At 44.3% G+C, this 18,146-nt stretch overlaps 1 protein-coding gene across 1 annotated transcript in view; it reads left to right on the forward strand.

The window, feature by feature from the left end:
• Positions 1-18,146, forward strand: part of WIF1 (WNT inhibitory factor 1) — a 102,031-nt gene that overhangs the window by 57,558 nt on the left and 26,327 nt on the right. Inside the window, exon 5 of the mRNA XM_021718804.1 lies at positions 8,595-8,703. Coding sequence (XP_021574479.1) covers positions 8,595-8,703 — 109 coding nt within the window. The remainder of the gene's footprint in view (positions 1-8,594; positions 8,704-18,146) is intronic.

The raw sequence follows: 18,146 nt of genomic DNA on the forward strand, positions 1-18,146 counted from the left end.
GAAATAGCTCTTATAGCAGAGCTCTCTTTCCCCAATCCTCAGTGACAGCCTTTGAAGCTTTAAGAAAAGAAATATTCAAATGTAAGGCTTGAGCTGAGAAGAAAAGAATAATAAAAAACAAGAAAGGATTCCTTTTTATTTTTCAGAGCTGGAGTGTCCGTCTTGCTTCTTGCCCAGACACTGCCTACACCCGGCTGCTTCCCCAGGCTCGCACAATCGTCCTATCTTGGCATCCGGGAGATGCTCAGAGCTTGCCCCCAAGTCTCCCCACACTGCTTCTTGTCCCACACCTCCTGTGTGGACGGTCCCCACAGCGCCAGCTGCACCGCTTGCCAGCTGCACCGCTTGCCGTGATGCTTTCTCTCCTGAGCCCCTCCCCTCACCCCACCCCCTACTGCCCATGCCTTCCCCCCAGGGCTGCTTTCAGGTGGGCATTGGCCTCTGACTTTTCTACTGTGTGAGCTGGAACAGGCTGCTGTGAGGAGGAAGTGCTTGAGGAGTGAAAGGGAGAAGCTTCCAGAAGCCCCATGACTGCCCGCGTTCGCCCTTTCCATGGGAAACGTTGACAATCCGGGGAAAGCAGTGTACCGCACGGGCTGGGTTAGGTTCAAAGACAACTTTGTATTCATGCCAGTGCCTTTGTTATCTTGGAGTCTTTTGATGAGCTGAAAAAAATCTTTCACCTGCAAGTGCTTTGCTTTTCTACTTCTCTGTCACCTCTCCCTCAGAAAGTGAAAACAGAAAGCCTTAACTTTTGGTTTTCTTTGATACAAAATAGAATGTCACTCGCCACTGCTTCCCTATCTATTTTTTTTTTTTTTATTTTTTTGAGTTGGAGTCTCACTCTTGCCCAGACTGGAGTGCAGCGACACGCTCATGACCTCTGCAGCCTTGACTTGCTGCGCTCTAGTGATCCTTCTGCCTCAGCCTTCCAAGTAGCTGGAACTATAGGTGTGTGCCACCATGCCCGGCTAGTTTTTGTGATTTATTGTGGAGACGAGGTCTCACCAAGTTGCCTGGGTGGGTCTCAAACCTGTGGGCTCAGGCAATCCTCTTGGCCTCAGCCTCCCAAAGTGCTGGGATGACAGGCTGAGCCACCACCCCCGGCCTGTTTCCCTATCTTTAGGAATCTTGAAAGAGTGACCGGCCAATGATTTGTCAGACAGCCATGCCTGTTTCTGGTTTGCAAGAGCAGTGGTGATTCCAAACCCGAGGAGGAACAATGGAAAATGTCGTAGAAGTTCAGATTCATGGGAGGCCAGGCTGTGGGATCCCCCATCAGTTTTAGTTTACAAAACTCTCATGGTCCCAAATGTGTTTGCTTGAGCTTTGAGTTTTAGGATCACCATCAGATTCCAGTAACTGCCCTCCCTCCATCGAGCCCACTGGCTGTGGTCTAGTCTAGTGTGTGTAAATACGGCGACGGGATCAGAAGAGTTTGGCTAGTGGATGTTTGCTCTTGCGGTGTTCCTTTCCATGCCAGTTTAAGCCAAGTCCGGTGAAATAATGAAACCACCACTCTTCATGAGAAGCTGCTTTCCCTTTTTGTTTTTGAAGCAAGTTCTTCGAGAGCCAATTTCAGAGAAGTCGGGGGGGAAAAAAGTCCCTGTTGATGCAGAGTGAACATTCCTCATCCCCAAATCCGAAATGCTTCAAAATTTGAAACTTCTTGGACAATTCCGCACCTGGCCTCATGTGACCAACCACAAAATTATTTAAAATATTATATAAAATTACCTTCAGGCCGTGTGCATAAGGCATATATGAGTCATACATGAATTTTCTGTTTAGGCTTGGTCTTAAACCCCAAGATATTTCATCATGTAAATGCAAATATTCCAAAATGTGGGGACAAAAATCTGACATCAGCTCATCTGGTTCCAGGCATTGTGGCTAAGGGCCACTACTCAACCTGCGCTTCACAGTGGCCCAGTGATATTGTCATCACCTATTATTACTGATAGATGGCAAAATGACTGAACATCCAAATAGGCCGTGTGTACCAGGAGAGTGTTGGGCAAAGTCACATTTCAGAGCTGTTCATGTAAATTATCTGCCTGCGTTCTTCCTGGGAGGTTCGTTGCCAAGGTTTTGTCCCAGAATAAGCATAAAAGAGTTATAAACCACACACAGATTGGCTAGGTATCAAATGCCAACGTCCCTCCAATGGCTCTTTGTTTCAGAAGTGTTCTGTGTTCTCTATGCGGGCTGCGGTGACTGGCCATGCAGCCAAGTCAGAGAGAACTTTTTGACCCATGGACGCAATTTGGCAATTGCCAAAACAGGAAAGCTGCTTGCTTTTAGAATCCGAGGCGCATGCCGTTGCACCCCAGCGATGTGTTCTGGAGTGCCCTGGGGCTTACACTAGTAGATGCTTCTCAGCAGGTTCATTCATTCAGCAAATATTTTTCTTTTTTCTTTTTTTTGAGTTGGAGTCTCACTCTGTCGCCCAGACTGGAGTGCAGTGGCTACTCCCAGCCACCGCAGCCTCGACCTGCTGGGCTCCGGCGATCCTTCCGCCTCGGCCTTCCAAAGTAGCTGGAACTACAGGCGCGCACTACCACACCCAGCTAATTTTTTGATTTATTGTAGAGATGAGGTCTCGCCAAGTTGCCCAGGTGGGTCTCGAACCCGCGGGCTCAGACAATCCACTCACCTCAGCCTCCCAAAGGTGCAGGATTACAGGCTGAGCCACCGAGCCCGGCTCAGCAAATATTTTTCAAATGCCTTGCCTGTGCACAGTCCTGATCTCCCGTGGAATGTTGGGAAGAAATGTAATCCCGTTCTTTACCATGAAGGAATCCATAGATGAGAATACCTGCTATACACACATGAGAGGTAAAACGATAATATGGAGTGGTGTATATTCAAGGACCAAGCTGTCCCACCGAAGGTCAGAAGAGGTGAAGTCATCGGTAAAGTCACGTGCCTACGGCGTCACGGCAGGCCAGTTGAGAAGACCATCCCTGTTGGGTAGGGGGGAGAGAGAGGGAGACAGAGAAAGAAATTAGCCTGCAGAGGACCTTTCACTAGAGACAAGAGGCACGGGGAAGGATTGTGACTTGGCAGAAGGGGTGTTTTCATTAGATGTACTGATTTACATCAGAGCAGGTAGTTTAGAGAGAAGCAAGACTGTTTCAAAGAATGCCATATTAATGCCAACATGAGGAAGGAAGGGCTGGGTTGGGACAGTCGTGGGGATGAAAGGAAGAATTAAAAGGGAAAAGGAGAAAGGGTGGACAGGATTTGGGTGTCTTGTGGTGGGGTGCCGCAGCAGTGGGAGACAGCGGCTCTGAGGTTCCACCCTCGTGTTACCGAAACAACGGCGATAGTCCTGGCAGCTGTCAGGAAGTCAAGTAGAGAAGCTGGTTGGGAAGGTCATGAACTTGACCCCATGCACATGAACATGCATGGCAGGTGGCCAGGAGAGGCTGCCCTTGGGAAGAGGGGCATGAGTGTTCTCACGGGGCCTCGTTGCCCCAGTAGGGACCGTTGAAGCTGTGAGAGTGTGTGAGTTTTGTGGCAGAAAACACAGAGAGAAGGCCTGAGTCTGAGTGGCTTTCTTTGATTACGAACAGGGGTGATTCCAAACCCTTGGAGGAAGAATGGAAAATGTCTTAGAAAACAGACTCACGTGAAGCCAGGCTGTGTGATCTCCCGCCAGTTTTAGTTTACAAAACTCTTGTGGTCCCACACGTGTTTGTTTGAGCTTTGAGTTTTAGGATCACCGTCAGATTTCAGTAACTGCTCTCCCTCCGTCGAGTCCACTGGCTGTGGTCTAGTCGAGGGTGTGTAAATATGGCGATGGGAACAGAAGAGTTTGGCTAGTGGATGTTTGCTCTTTAAGCGGTGTTCTTTTCCATGCCAGTTTAAGCTGAGACCGGTGAAATAATGAAACCACCACTCTGCGGGAGAAGCTGCTTTCCCTCTCTGGGAGGAGAGTTCATGGGGCAATGTAGGAAAATTAAGAAGCGGGGTGACAGTCAGCAGCGTCACAGAATCCAAGGATAATGAGCTTTGAGCTTGAAGGATGGAGTTTTGCAGAGAGGCAGCGGAAGAATGCTGAGAGGGAGTGTGAGATCTGGCCATACTCGCTCTAGACATCCAGGCGTCAGATCATTTCAAGCATTGGGTGTGCTTAATTCGTTTTGGTAGCATCTCAAACATCGAACTTTTCTCCCTTCTTGCTTATTGAGGTAGATATCTTCAGTCCTTCACAGCAGTGTAGGCACCCTTTGCTGTCTCCTTATTCCTCCACACTTTCCACACCTGCTGATCCGATTTTCTCGTGTGCTATGGCCTTCCGTACGTTGTGAGAATTAAATGAACAGTGCCCGGAGTATCATAAACACTCAATAAAAATCACTCTCAAATTTTCAGCCCTTATGGCCCCTGTATATTTTGTATCTGGAAGCGCCTGGAATGTTCCTTGGAATGAAGATGATAGCTTTATTGTTCTAATGTTCTCCCAGAGTGCTTAGGTCAGCATCATGATGTATGGAGTTAAAAGAGATTTGAGAGCCCCGGCTTTACGAGAGACCTTTGATTCTCACCTCAGAGGCTCCTGCAATTATTGGACTTATTAGATTAAGTAGACACCATCAACACAGGACTTCAAAGAGGTACTGGATTCTCTCCCTCCCTCCCAAGGGGTTAAGGCAGTTCTCGGTTTCCTTTCTCCGTGTTTACCCCAAGAAGGGTGCCAGAGCGAAGGCCTTGGGACTCGTCCCATTTCGCTGTTTAAATGATGTCTTCATCTGTTCTGGAAGGAACAGCACTAATCTGCAGCCAAGCCCAAGCCCATTGGAAGCAAGTTCAGTGACCTCCAGCGTGCCTCTGTGGATAATATTTGGGTGTCTTTTATGCTTCTCCATGAAAAGAAAATTTATTGCGTGGCACACCAGGCCAGCAAAATTTTTCAGCAGCTTAATTTAGAAGTGAATTATTCCCCTGAATAGATCCGTTCTTTGTTGGAATACAAAGCGACCTTTTCATGTGTTTCCCAAGTAATCACTCAACTTGCCTCTGCCTGAGTTTCCACTAGTGCCATTTAATGAAAGAAAATGTTCTTTTTCCCAACAGAAGTTTTAGACTCTACCCTGTGACAGCTCATGTTCTGGGTGCCTTTTATCTAAATAATAAATCTGCAACTTGCGCAATCATTCCCAAACTTTAAAGCCAGTTCTCTGTTCTCCTTGGCATAGAATTTAGGTTTGATTTTCCAATGGAGAGATTTGGGTCTAAGAATGTTTATTATATTATAAATAAATAAAGTAAAAAGAGAAAGCCTTGTCTAGGAGTTGAATATGGCATAAATCTATTGTTTATTTAGCAGCCATTTTTAAATGACCTTTAAATTTAAGCCCATAAGTTAAATGAAGGATATATTTGCTCTCTGTGTCATGGTGATGATAATATATTTGTAGAGATGCTTATATGGGATTGGTGGTTTTAGTAGATCTCTTTACAATGCAAAGTAAACCTTTGAAAGGAGTCAGTGTCAAGATCAGAGATAAAATGTTGGTCAATTTCTAAGTGATTTTCTAGTTAGAACTATTAAAAAGGCAATGAAGACCCAGCAATCCCCCTACTGGGAATATACCCAAATCATTCTACAAAATCATTCTACAAAAAAACTCAAATCATTCTACAAAAAAGATACCTGCACATACATGTTTATAGCAGTACAGTTCACAATAGTAAAATCATGGAACCAACTGTGCTGCCCATAAAAACTGGAATGGATTTTTTAAAATGTTGTATATATGCATGATGGAATATTACACAGCCATAAAGAAGGGCAAAATTGTGAACTTTACAACAGCTTGGATGGATTTAAAGTCTCTAATACTCAGTGATCTATCGCAGAAACCAAGAACTGGGTACCACATGTTTTCACTCATGAGTAGACCCTGAACATTAATCACAATATTATAAGAAAGGGATTGGCAGTAGTGAGATACTGCCAGGCTGGAGGGGTGGGGGACACAAGATCTATAAAAGTACCTGATCTCAAACCAGGCAAAATGAAGACCAAAGGGAGGCCCAAACTTGATCTATGTGATGACCGCTTGTATACCTAATCCTGAATTGTACCCCACATCTTTAAAATTAAAAAAGACAATGAAAACAGAACAAAACTTTTTTTTTTAATGTATCAAATATGAAGGGAATTACATATTTCAGAGATCAAGCATGATTGTCATCTTCAGTAAAAAGGACAAATGAAAACAGGTTTACTCTGGAAACTGCCTTTTGCTGATAAGAGCCAAGAGTGAAACTGTTTTGACCAGTTGCTGCCTTGGGGCAGTCTTAGAATTGCAGTAGATTCTCAAAGAAATAGAAGGAATACTCCAAAACCTTTAATATGAGATGTGCTTTTCTTCCTTTTTATTATTATTACTTTTGAGTTGGAATTGTCCAGGTAGAGTGCAGTGACACGATCACAGCTCATCACAGCCTCGACCTCCTGGGCTCAGACAATCCTCCCACCTCAGCTTCCCGAATAGCTGGGGCTACAGGCACGTGCCACCATACCTGGCTAATTTTATTTTTTTGTGGGGATGAGGTCTTGCTACATTGCCCAGGCTGGGCTCAAACTCCTTGGTTCAAGCGAATCCTCCTGTCTTGGCCTCCCAAAGTGCTGGGATTACAGGCGTGAGCTGCCACTTCCAGCCAAAGATATGTTATTGATAAGTCCAGAGTATTGGCTGTCTGGAGAAATCCACTGACCCTAGCCACATCACATGGGAGTGTGACGCCAGCGTGATTGTAAACTCTCTGATACTGAAATGGACTCTGTGCGTCTCCGCCTGCTTCCTGTGGCCCTGCACGGCCCGGAGGCTCCCTGGAGTGGTGTTTCGGGCTCTGAGTGGAATTCTTTCTGTTCCACATTCTGTGAACATCATCAAAACTTTTTGAAAGAGACATTCAGAAGCTATTTTAATGCTGATTGCTGCTTTCTTGAATGCACTTTCAAGCTGATGTGCAAGGGACTTAAATAGAATTGTTGCATGAGCATGGCCACACTAAATAGAGGTCCAGGAAGAATATTTCATCTGTGGTCAGGGAGTTGTACAAATAGAGTCAGAGACTTGTCATCAGCCTCAATGGAAAGCTGGTGCATGACGTACATGATGAATGCTTGTTTTTCAATAAATGCACTGATTTCACAACAAAAGGTACAGATCTACATATAGAAAATCTAAAAAAGAGGACAAAGGGGGAAATGAATTACCATCAATTCTACACAATCATTATTTACTCTTTCACCCTTTTTTCTTACTAACTAAACAAATATTTTTAAAACTAAAAAAATCAGGTGACTTGTTGAAATTATGGTCGTTTTTACAAATGTGAGGTTTTAATATATCACGCATAGAAAGGTATATTTAATTTACCACCCATCCAAAGTGGACTGGAGAAAGAAAATGTGGCACCTATACACGATGGAGTATTGCGCAGCCATATAGCAGCACAGAATCGTGGAATTCATCGCGAATTGGATGGAGTTGGAGGTCACCACACTAAGTGATCTATCAACAAAACAAAGAGCTGAATACTGGATGTTCTCGCCCCTAAGTGGGACCTGAACATTATTCACATTGGTACAAGGGAAGGGACGGCAGTGGATGGGCCCTGCCAGGACAGGGAGGGAGGGGCCACGTGGCACCACAAAGGGTACCTGGTCCTAAACCAGGGCAAGTGAGAGCCAGTGGGAGGTCCGAGCTCCACCTGCAGGCAACCTGCTCGTGCAGCTTGTCCTGACTTGTACCCCATATATCTATAATAAAAGAAAAAAAGGTACATTTAATGTATAATATGACAAAGCTCAAAGCTATACCTATGGATTAGCAAATGATGACTTATTATATGGTGTCTGAAACTTTCTTTTCAAAGTTTTTGTGTTCTGTTCACTTGGTTCTTGTTCAACATAAAGTATAGTGTGAATAAAACATTTAGGCTAGATCTCGGCACCTGGCACACACTATACTGGTGTTTGCTATGTTATTGTTATCACTGTATTTGGTGATATAAATAATCCAAGAGCCTTTCATTTTAAGGGCATCCAGCACTAAAACCTTTTATAATGCCAACTGAAATACATTTTGGAGCAAAATGTTAAATGTAGATATTATCTAGCTAAGTATAGAGGGACACGCAGATGGTAGGAGTCATTTAAAACACCTGCATTCATGAAAACCCATCCATTTTCCATAGTCACTGATTTTTTGCAGGGACAGAAATACTGTTGTTATTTTTCTTGTTTTCCCAAAGGAATTCACTTCTTATTTCCCTAAGAGCATTTTTTTCTCAATCCTTTAAAGAGACAGCCGTTAAATTGTATCGCCTAAGTTAACAGACTACCTTTTGTGGCTGTTTGGGGTGAATGTCTTTTAACGTCCTTAAGAAATCATTTCTCTCCAAACAGGATCTAATTTGAAAGCTGGAAGACACAGAGGGTAGGTTGTGCCTCCACAGCCTCTTCGATGTCGTGTGATCCAGACCCTCCCATCAGACGGGTGGCAAGTTGAGAAGCCTTCTCACCCTCTCTGGTTTCCCTGGTACTAACCCTCAGTGCCTTTTTGTTGTAGGTGGAACACTTCTATGAGTTCCTGTCCTTGCGCTCCCTGGATAAAGGCGTCATGGCAGACCCGACTGTCAACATCCCTCTGCTGGGAACAGTGCCTCACAAGGCGTCAGGTGGGTGGTGGTTGCCTTGGGGAAGGGTGGTCCTTAAAATGCAATGAGGGTGAGAAGATTTCACATCCGAGTGTCATCCATCAGAGGGTTTGCGCCATGTCTTCCTGGAGAGATCTGCTAATTTCAGGACAACTCGACTGCTCTCTTTCGGGCCAAGGAGTAGGATGAGAGCGAAGAAGTCATGGTCTTATAATTTTCTAAAAGCTCCAAAGAGCTCTGGCCCACGCCCAGCTCATAAGTGCTTCCAGACTTTTTTTTGAAAAAAGGAAGAAGAAAGAAACATCCATGGCGGGATATAGCCAGCCGATAAGTGTAGATTAGCAGAACACACTTGGATGTGGCAACGTTTCAAAGGAAGGAATGGGGCAAGTAGGGTAGGTCAAGGCACCTCCCCAGAAGCCAGCCTTGTGTGAGATGGGAAGCGGGAGAGGCGCGTGGAAAGGTGGGCGAAGGGGTTCAGCCCTTCCGGTCGAGTCATCCTTCTTGGCTGAGAAAGCAACAGCACATGGGGTTTGTTTCGAGCTTTTCAGCTTGCAAAGTGCCCACTCATGCCTGGTTTAATTTGAACACCGGGAGGGAGTCAAGGCCAGAACCACAGCCGCCTTTTATACATGAAAACTTTAAGCCTCGTGAAGCTTGACTGATTTGCCCACAGTCAAATATTAGAAACGAGTGGTAGAGTTGAGACTAGAGCCTAGGACTTCTGACCTTTAGAAAGACACAGAGAACACTTATGTTCGCCTGCTAATATGCTTTCTTCTAGCCTGCCCCCTCCCCGCCTCCCTCCTTCCTTCTTTCATTCTTTCTTCCCCCCTCTCTGTCTGTCTTTCCTTTTTCTAGAAACAGAGTCTCGTTTGTTGCCCAGGCTGGAGTGCAGTGGTGTAACCATATCTCACTGCAGCCTGAAACTCCTGGGCTCAAGGGGTCCTCCCGCCTCAGCCTCCCAAAGAGCTGGGATTAGAGGCAAGAGCCACCACCACACCTGTTCTCCTAGTCCTTTTTTAATGAATGTATTTTTACATACTTGTGGTAGTATTATATACTGGCTCTGCATCTTTTTTTTTTTTGCTTTTACATTTTAACACAAGTATTTCCTATGCCATTATAGACTTAAAAGTTGTTTTTAATGTCCTTACAGTAATCAGTTTCACGGATATACCATAATTTGTTCACTCATTCCCTGCTGGGTTGTTCATGCCACTGTTTTTAGAGTTTGCATATGTCACAATGAACTTTCTGTTGGACCTGACAGACCCTTTATCGAGGGCAGAAGCCCTGTTCGTCCAGCCCACCATAGCTCTAACAGCCAGCCCAGCACAGAGCAGACCCTTGGGAAGTGACTGTAGGACAAACGTGTGCCCCAGAATCCTGTTGCCGTCTCGTTATTCTGTTAAAACAGATTCTTCGAAGTGGAGTTGCTAGGTCAAAGGATATGAACTGCGAACTTTTTAAAGGCTCTTAAAACAAATTGCCCAAGTGCCAGATTACTCTCCATAAAGGTTACCATGCCCGTCTGTGCCCTGGCTGGCAGCGAGGGAGAAGGCCTGGCTCCCTGCAGTCTCACCAGCCTGGGTGGGTTATTATTAATCACGCTAACCGCTTTGCTGCCTTGAACAGCAAAAGAGTGCTTCTCACAGTGTTCTTTTCCTTTGATTTTTACGACGTCTGTTGGGGTGCAACGTATTTTCTGGTATCTATTAGACGATGTAAAATGTCTGTGCATTTTTATCCTAAGGTAATTGTGCACTTCCTGTTGATTTGCAAAGCTTGCTACCTATCAAAAGTATATTTACCTTTTACTGCAATTTTTTTCGATTTGCCTTTTTATTTTTTTATTTTTGGGGGAATATGTGGAGAAGAATTCTATGTGGCCAGGCCTTTCTTTTCCTTTGCAATTTTCTCCCATGGCTTTTATGCTTGGAAATCTAATTCCTCCTTCAGAGAGCAGTTAAGTGATAGCGTGTATATGCCTCTAGCATTTTATACAAATTTACTTTGGGAATAGTATGAATGACCTGAACTATTTTTCTGGGTCATCAGCTTTTTCAGTATGAGAAGTTGCATTAGATATGCATTCATTTCACATCAGACTCTTCCACACATAGGATCTGTTTGGGACTTACTGTTTATTTTAACATTGTAATAGTTGTAGCTCTGTGGTATTTTAAAATCATTGATTACTCTCTTCCTTTAAAAAAAAATCTTATTCTTCCAGAAGGATGTTAAAATAAATTTTTGTTAGATGTCAAATAAAAATCCCATTGGGAGCTCATCTAAATCTATAAAGTAATCAGGAAACCAGACACCTTCACAAAGGCCATTTTCAGGTCACGGTTACCTGGCACCGTCGATGGGTCTGCCTTGCTGCATTCCGGTAAGAGTTGAGGACTAAAGCCTCACAGTTTCTTTCTCTCTTTCTCTCTCTCTTTCTTTCTTTCTTTTTGAGTCGGAGTCTCACTCTGTTGCCCAGGCTGGAGTGCAGTGGCACGCTCATGGCCACCGTGGCCTTGCCCTGCTTGCTGGGCTCAGGCGATCCTTCTACCTCAGCCTCCCAGGTAGCTGGAACTACAGGTGTGAGCCACCACGCCCAGCTAATTTTTTGAATGAGGTCTTGCCATGTTCCCCGGGCTGGTCTCTAACCCACAGGCTCAGGCAGTCCTCTCACCTCCGCCTCCCAAAGTGCTGGGATGATAGGTATGAGCCACCGTGCCCAGCCTATCACAGTTCCTTGAATGTCCTGGCCTGAGCACCACCATGGACCCAGACAGGAAGAGCATAGATGTGAGTTTCTCTTTGTCCTCCTGGTGCTGCCCGCATGACCCACAGCCCTCCCAGGGGATTTGCTCCTGGGTGAGATGCCTTGGGGCTCGGGTGAAGGAATGAGTTGGGTTCTGTGGACTCACTCACCTGAGAGCAGCAGCCCCAAGGAATTGGACGTCCCAACTCCCTTCCGACAGCGCTGGTGGGTCTGCAACACCGTGGGGACAAAAGGGACACTCCGGCCACCAGGTTCTTGGACTTGGTCATTAGTCGAACGCATGCCATGTCTCATGGTGCTTCTGTTTAGTCGAAGATAATTTTCTACAAGATTTATCTTGAGCGTGTTTTTTGCTTATCTTTTTGGAAGCAGTCAGAAATGAGTACATAGCATCTTTCAATTTCCATGATATATTTTTGAATTTTTTTCTTTTGTCTTCTTCTGATTAAAAAAGGAGTGTGAGTTCATTGTATCTCATTTAAAGTTCATGAATTAAATGAATGACCCATTATACCTGCTCACCTCTCAATAAGTCTTGTGTCTTTGAATTTCTAATATAGCACTCACATTTGAAGTCTTCTCAGCCTCTTTCACTGTTTGTGGCTAGTAAAAAAAAATCTTGCTGAAATTCTACTTCTTAGAATATTGACATGATTTTGAACCTGTGATGAAGTTCTATCAGGTAGAACTGCATTTTCTAATAATTTAGAATTTTTAGAAGAAAAAGTGGATGGCACTTTGGGTAAGATAAGGTTAAAAAGAACAAGCCTTCTGGGCATGCCCCCCCCCATACACACTTTGCATAGACAGCCCCCAGCCCCATGCACGCACAGTTTTCTGGAAACAGGTGTAGGAATAATTTGCAGAAATGCAGGTGCAAGGAGTTTATGGGAATCTCCTTGGGCAGTTACTCATTCGCCTTGTTAACCTCTCCCCAGGAGAAGGGACGGTACCTTGAATTATTACAAAGTAACTAAGTCAGTGTGTCTTTGTTTCCAAACATCCAGGTAGCATTCATTATTCTGCAGGGCCACTTTATACCCCCAAGCTGCTGGACTTGCTTTTATCCCACAGACTCCTCTTATGACTAAACACGGCATGAAAAAAGAACACTCTTGATCTTTAACAGTTATGAAGTGCCTGCCTTCTGGCATTGGAAGGGAACAAAAACAGGAAATACAAACTGCAGGGTGGTTCCCTAAAAGGACTGAGTTGGGTAACAAAAAACAGTTTCCATAAAGCCAAGACTTGGCCTCTTTGAACAACCCATCTTTGCCACACCATGAAACCAACCCAGCAGTGGTGTTTCTCAGGAAGGCTTGCAGGCATCCAACATCCTGACGGTTTTTAGTTGGTGCTGATGTGGAAGGAGCCATCTTCCTCTTGGTGACGCCAGTGCTTAGTGGAATGTGAAGTCCAGAGTAGGTGCCCAGGAAGCACTTGCTGATGGGTGAATGGCGGGCAGGGCAGGTAGACACACGGATGGGTATTTGTGCTGGACGATGTCCAGTCACATAGCAGTTTATGATCCTGCCCTGCTGAGGATGAGCCCTTGCTGTCTTTCTCATCTCTCCCTTTGCAAGGGCTGTGACCCAACCAGCTGGTGGCTGAGGCGGCCGAGATCATGGGGGAAGAGAGTTCGGTCAGGATAAAGATGCTGTTTATTTAGACATAAGAGTTCATTTCTGTGCAATCAGTTACACATCCGTCTGTACGGGGTGAGTCGTGCTCAGTTTGTGTTAGTTTTTCTGTTTTGTTTTAACCTTGGTTGGGATAATCCAGTCTAGACTGCACTGGAATTCACATCTGACTCAGTTTCTTCTAGCTCTTGGCAAAAATGGCACTCTATTCACAAGTGGGCTGCTGCAAAATACAGTACTTTCCCATTTCTGTTCTTTGAAAGTAAAGAGTTGGCTAAGCAAAAGTTCCCTTTCACGTTTGAGAATTGAAAAATGCTTGGCGGCTCATGCCTGTCATCCCAGCACTTTGGGAGGCGGAGGCGAGAGAATTGCCTGAGCCCAGGAGTTTGAGACCAGCCTGGGCAACTTGGCGAGACCTCGTCTCTACAATAAATCAAAATTAGACAGGCGTGGTGGTGCACACCTGTGATTCCAGCTAATTTGGAAGACTGAGATGGAAGGTCAAGTTGAGGCTGCGGTGGCCGTGAGCGTGCCACTGCACTCCAGCCTGGGCAACAGAGTGAGACTCTGACTCAAAAAGAGAAAGTATATCCATTGTGGAATGGGGAGTACACCTCATCCATAAGGGTACCTGCACCATGAACGTTTGTATACCTAACACTGAATTGTACCCCACGATTTCAAAATAAAAATTAAAAGAGAAAAAAAAGAGTCAATGCTTTTTCTGCCTTCAAGTTCTCTTTTTCTTTGTGCCTGTGTCCTTCTGACTGCGTAATCTTGAATTTCCTTCTTTCGATCTCCCGCTGTCCATGGTCTGTGTGTGTGTGTGTGTGTGTGTGGGTGGGTGTGAGTGTCAGTGCAGGCAGGTGCGTGTGTTTGTAAAGGTATATAGGTGTGCCTCCCGTAACATAGGTCATGTCTGCCAGTGCCTAGCTTGTGACAGACAGTATGCCAGGTGCTAAGATTACAAACACAAATAAGATATAATTCTTGCCTTTGAAAAATCGCATCCTTCGCAAAGGATGCAGACCCTAGTGAAGTCATCAGTCACAGTGAAATCACAGACAGAGGTGTTAGTGAAATGGTTTTGGTGGGGGGAGTGTTGGGGAAGGCACAGAGAGCAAGTGATGTTTCATTTTGACCTTGAAAGTTGAGTGGGAGGACACTGGACAGAAAAGAAGGAAGGAGCAGTCTGAGCACCTGGGTGTGCAGTCAGGAAATCGCAAACGTGCACCACATGTTGGAGAACGGAGAGACACATCGGACTAAGCACAGCCCAAAAGGCCATCCTTGGAGATGAGTCCAACTGAAGCCAGGCTTTGTTGTTGCTGTTGTTTTTAAAGCGCAATTCTTTAAAAACTTTTAAAAGGTACTTAATTGTAATTCTCATTACCTAAATGGTCTTACAGATAAAATCTATACACACAGGAAGGAAGACAAGTAGGGTTTGCACAAAAGGAAGCAAAAGTTCCCTTTCACGTTTGAGAATTGAAAAATGCTTGGCGGCTCAGCTTGTTGTCCCAGCACTTTGGGAGACCGAGGTGAGGGGATTGCCTGAGGCCGCGGGTTCAAGACCAGCCCGGGCAACTTGGCAGGACCTCATCTCTACAATAAATCAGCTACTTGTAGCTCCAACTACTTGGAAAGCTGAGGCAGAAGGATCACCGGAGCCCAGGCTGGGTGGGGTAGCTGTGAGCGTACCATTGCACTCCACCCTGGGCGATGGGCTGAGACTCCAACTCAAATGAAAAAGAAAAATAGGTATGTGTAATGGTGTAGTCTATCACGTGGTTCATTAATTTCTTCCTTCACATTAAAAAAGAATTCATTGAAATGATAAACCAGGTACCTCCCAACATTTAAATTTTTTTGTCCTGGTTCTTCTCAAATCATTCTGCTGTTAGAGCTCAGATCTTAACTCTGCTTACATGCCTCCTATTTCAAAGGCGATGGATACGTGTAGGAAAAATTCACCTGGGCTGATGGAATTTTTAATGTGTTCATTTTTAACTTGAAGCTGGATTTTGGGGTTGGAAATATTCTGCTTAAATAAAATAAGCAAAAATTTTAAACCTGGAGTGTGCTAGATTTTCAACAATGAAAAATATTTCACATTAATAATGGCAGTAGGCCGGGTGTGGTGGCTCAAGCCTGTCATCCCAGCACTTTGGGAGGCCGAGGCGAGAGGATTGTCTGAGCCTGCAGTTTTGAGACCAGCCCGGGTAACTTGGCGAGACTTCGTCTCTACAATAAATAAAAAAATTAGCCAGACGTGGTAGCACGCACCTTTAGTTCCAGCTACTTGAAAGACTGAGGCAGGAGGATCACTGGAGCCCAGCAGGTCGAGGCTGCGGTGGCCATGAGCGTGCCACTGTACTCCAGCCTGGGCAACAGAGTGAGACTCCAGCTCAAAAAAAAGAATTAATTAATTAATTTTAAAAAATAATGACAGTAGTTAGACATGACTTTAGGTTAGTAGAATACATCTTAGGGATGTCATTTCTACTGGCTTATTAAGAGAATGAAGATACTTGCATCTTTAGTTACCAGCCAAGATTACTTGCAGTTTTTCAATTAAAAACATAAAAGACCATTTCTCTTTTATGCACTTGGCACAATTGCGTATTACCATGCTGGATGTGTGCATGTTTCGGTGCTTTTTTAAAAAAAATAAAAGACATTTTTGGTGGTGACTGACGGCATTACACTTTTCTTTAAACTTTGTTTATTTACTTATTTTTTTAAAGCAGGATTTATTGAGAGGACAGAAAAGCTCCCACAGTGGGAGGGGAGTTGCCCTAAACTTTAAAATGAAGGAACATCTCACACCATTTTCTAAAGAATATTTTAGTATTATTCGTCTCAGCCAAATCAGGAAATGGAGTCCCAAAGAGTTTAACTAACTACCGCAAACCATTGGGTCACGGCATGTGCAGTTCTCTAGGATTCTTATTCTAAACATTAGATGGCGTTCCTAGGTGATATCTCTGCACCTGTTGTAGAATTAAAATGTAGACAACCTAGAAGCAGAGTGATTTTAAAAGTTGATACCCAAAGATTCAGTAGTTGCAGACCCTCCCAAAAAACCACTGCAACTACATTCAATTCCAATTGAAGTCCATGGCTTGAAACAGTTTCAGTTTATACTGTATTTTTCTAGATTTTTTTTTTTTTTTTTTAGTTGGTGTCTCATTCCGTCGCCTAGGCTGTATTGCAGTGGCACGCTCATGGCTGCGGTAGCCTCCACTTGCTGGGCTCAGGTGATCCTTCCGCCTCAGCCTTCCAAGTAGCTGGAACAACAGGCATGCACTACCACACCCAGCTATTTATTTTTTTAATTTTTTTTTGTAGAGATGAGGTCTCACCAAGTTGCCTGGGCTGATCTCAAACCCGCAGGCTCAGGCAATCCACTCTCCTCGGCCTCCCAAAGTCTTAGGATGACAGGCTGAGCCACCGAGCCTGATCTTTTCTAGATTTTCAAATGAGCAGAATAGTTTGCCATCACAGAATCTCTTCATATTAAATCATGGAAACGTAAACTCCACAAGGACAAAGCATTGTGTTCGTTCTGTTCACGGAAGCACACCTGTGCTTAAACAGTGTCTGACATATAGTGAACATTCAATAAACACTTCCTAAACGGATGAGCTCTTGTATTTTGACTCAAATTTGTATTTAGTCTTTTTTATTTTTATTTTTTAAGTGACTGCGTCTCCCTCTGTTGCCCAGACTGGAGTGCAGTGGTATGGTAATAGCTTACTGTAGACTTGAACTCCTGGGCTCCAGCAATCCTCTCATCTCAGCCTCCCGAGTAGCTGGGACTACAGGTGTGCGTCACCACACCTGGCTAATCTGTTTATCTTTTGAAGAGATGAGGTCTTGCTGTGTTACTCAGGTTGGTCTTGCACTCCTGGCTCGCCTCAGCCTCCCAAAGCACTGGGAGTGCAGGTGTGAGTCACTGCGCTGGCCTGTGTTTAATCATTTAAAGGGGGTGGTTAACCTTGAAAACCCTGATGAAAGTTACCTGTGCCCTGTGTCCTCGGGAGCTTCCTGTTAGATTGTGCATCCTGGCTTTTCTCCCCTGGGTCATTCTCCCCTGTATAATTCTAGCATCACCACAGGCCAGTGGCCTCTGTGAGCACGCCTCTACTTTCATTAACTTAGAGGTCACGTTAGCAAACCACACCCTGTTATGTGAGCACCCCAAACCCTCAGGAAGCGCCCCCGAACAGCAGCCAACCGGAGCATGTGAACACGTGTGTAGTCATAGCTGAGCATCTGAGGCCATGGAGGCACTAACGATTGTTCTTCACTGAAATTTCCAGATACCCCTAAGATGTGTTTTGATATTTCACATCCAAGATACGTTTTGAAATTTGGCAGTACTGACAAGCACATGGGAAGATGGGTTTACTCACAAGCGTCTTCGGGCCACGATTCTAGAAGCTAAAATAAAATGGAAGCACCTTTTTAAAAAAGAATCAGATGGGTTGCGAAGAGGAGGCAGAATAAGGTGCAGGAAAAACATACACCTGGGAGACAGTAAGGTCTGGATGATGACATGTGGTGAGGAAGATTCCCAAAGCTCCATCTTCAAGCATTCTTTCAGGTCCTTCCTTCTTTTTATGTTTCAAGGAATTATTGGCCCACCTCTCTGTGTCAAAGTTTCCTAAGAGGGTAAATAAAGTTGCATAATGGAATAAAGTATAAGTGCACTTGGAATAATTTTTAAAATTAGAATTAAAATTTAAAAATTAAATTAAAATAATAAAAAAATTATTTGTCAATGCCTTTGCTTTCTTCTGAAATTAGAAATTTCATGATTTTTTTTTTTTTTTTTTTTGTAGACTGGCTTTTTTATATATAGAATCTCATTAAGCCAAGGTTTTCCATGGGGAATTTCACTTTGGAACTTTAGACACAATTTGAGTTTTCCTTCTCTTTTTGTTTCCGTTAAAATATCTGCACGTCCTTTCATTATATAATTGATTCTTTTCAATGCTCAAGTCTCAAGTTTCAAGGAAACTGGAAGTCCGTGTTATTTT

This window comes from Carlito syrichta, unplaced genomic scaffold (assembly GCF_000164805.1).
Source record: "Carlito syrichta isolate Samal-C Ts95f unplaced genomic scaffold, Tarsius_syrichta-2.0.1 Scaffold313519, whole genome shotgun sequence".
In the NCBI taxonomy this organism is placed as follows: domain Eukaryota; kingdom Metazoa; phylum Chordata; class Mammalia; order Primates; family Tarsiidae; genus Carlito; species Carlito syrichta.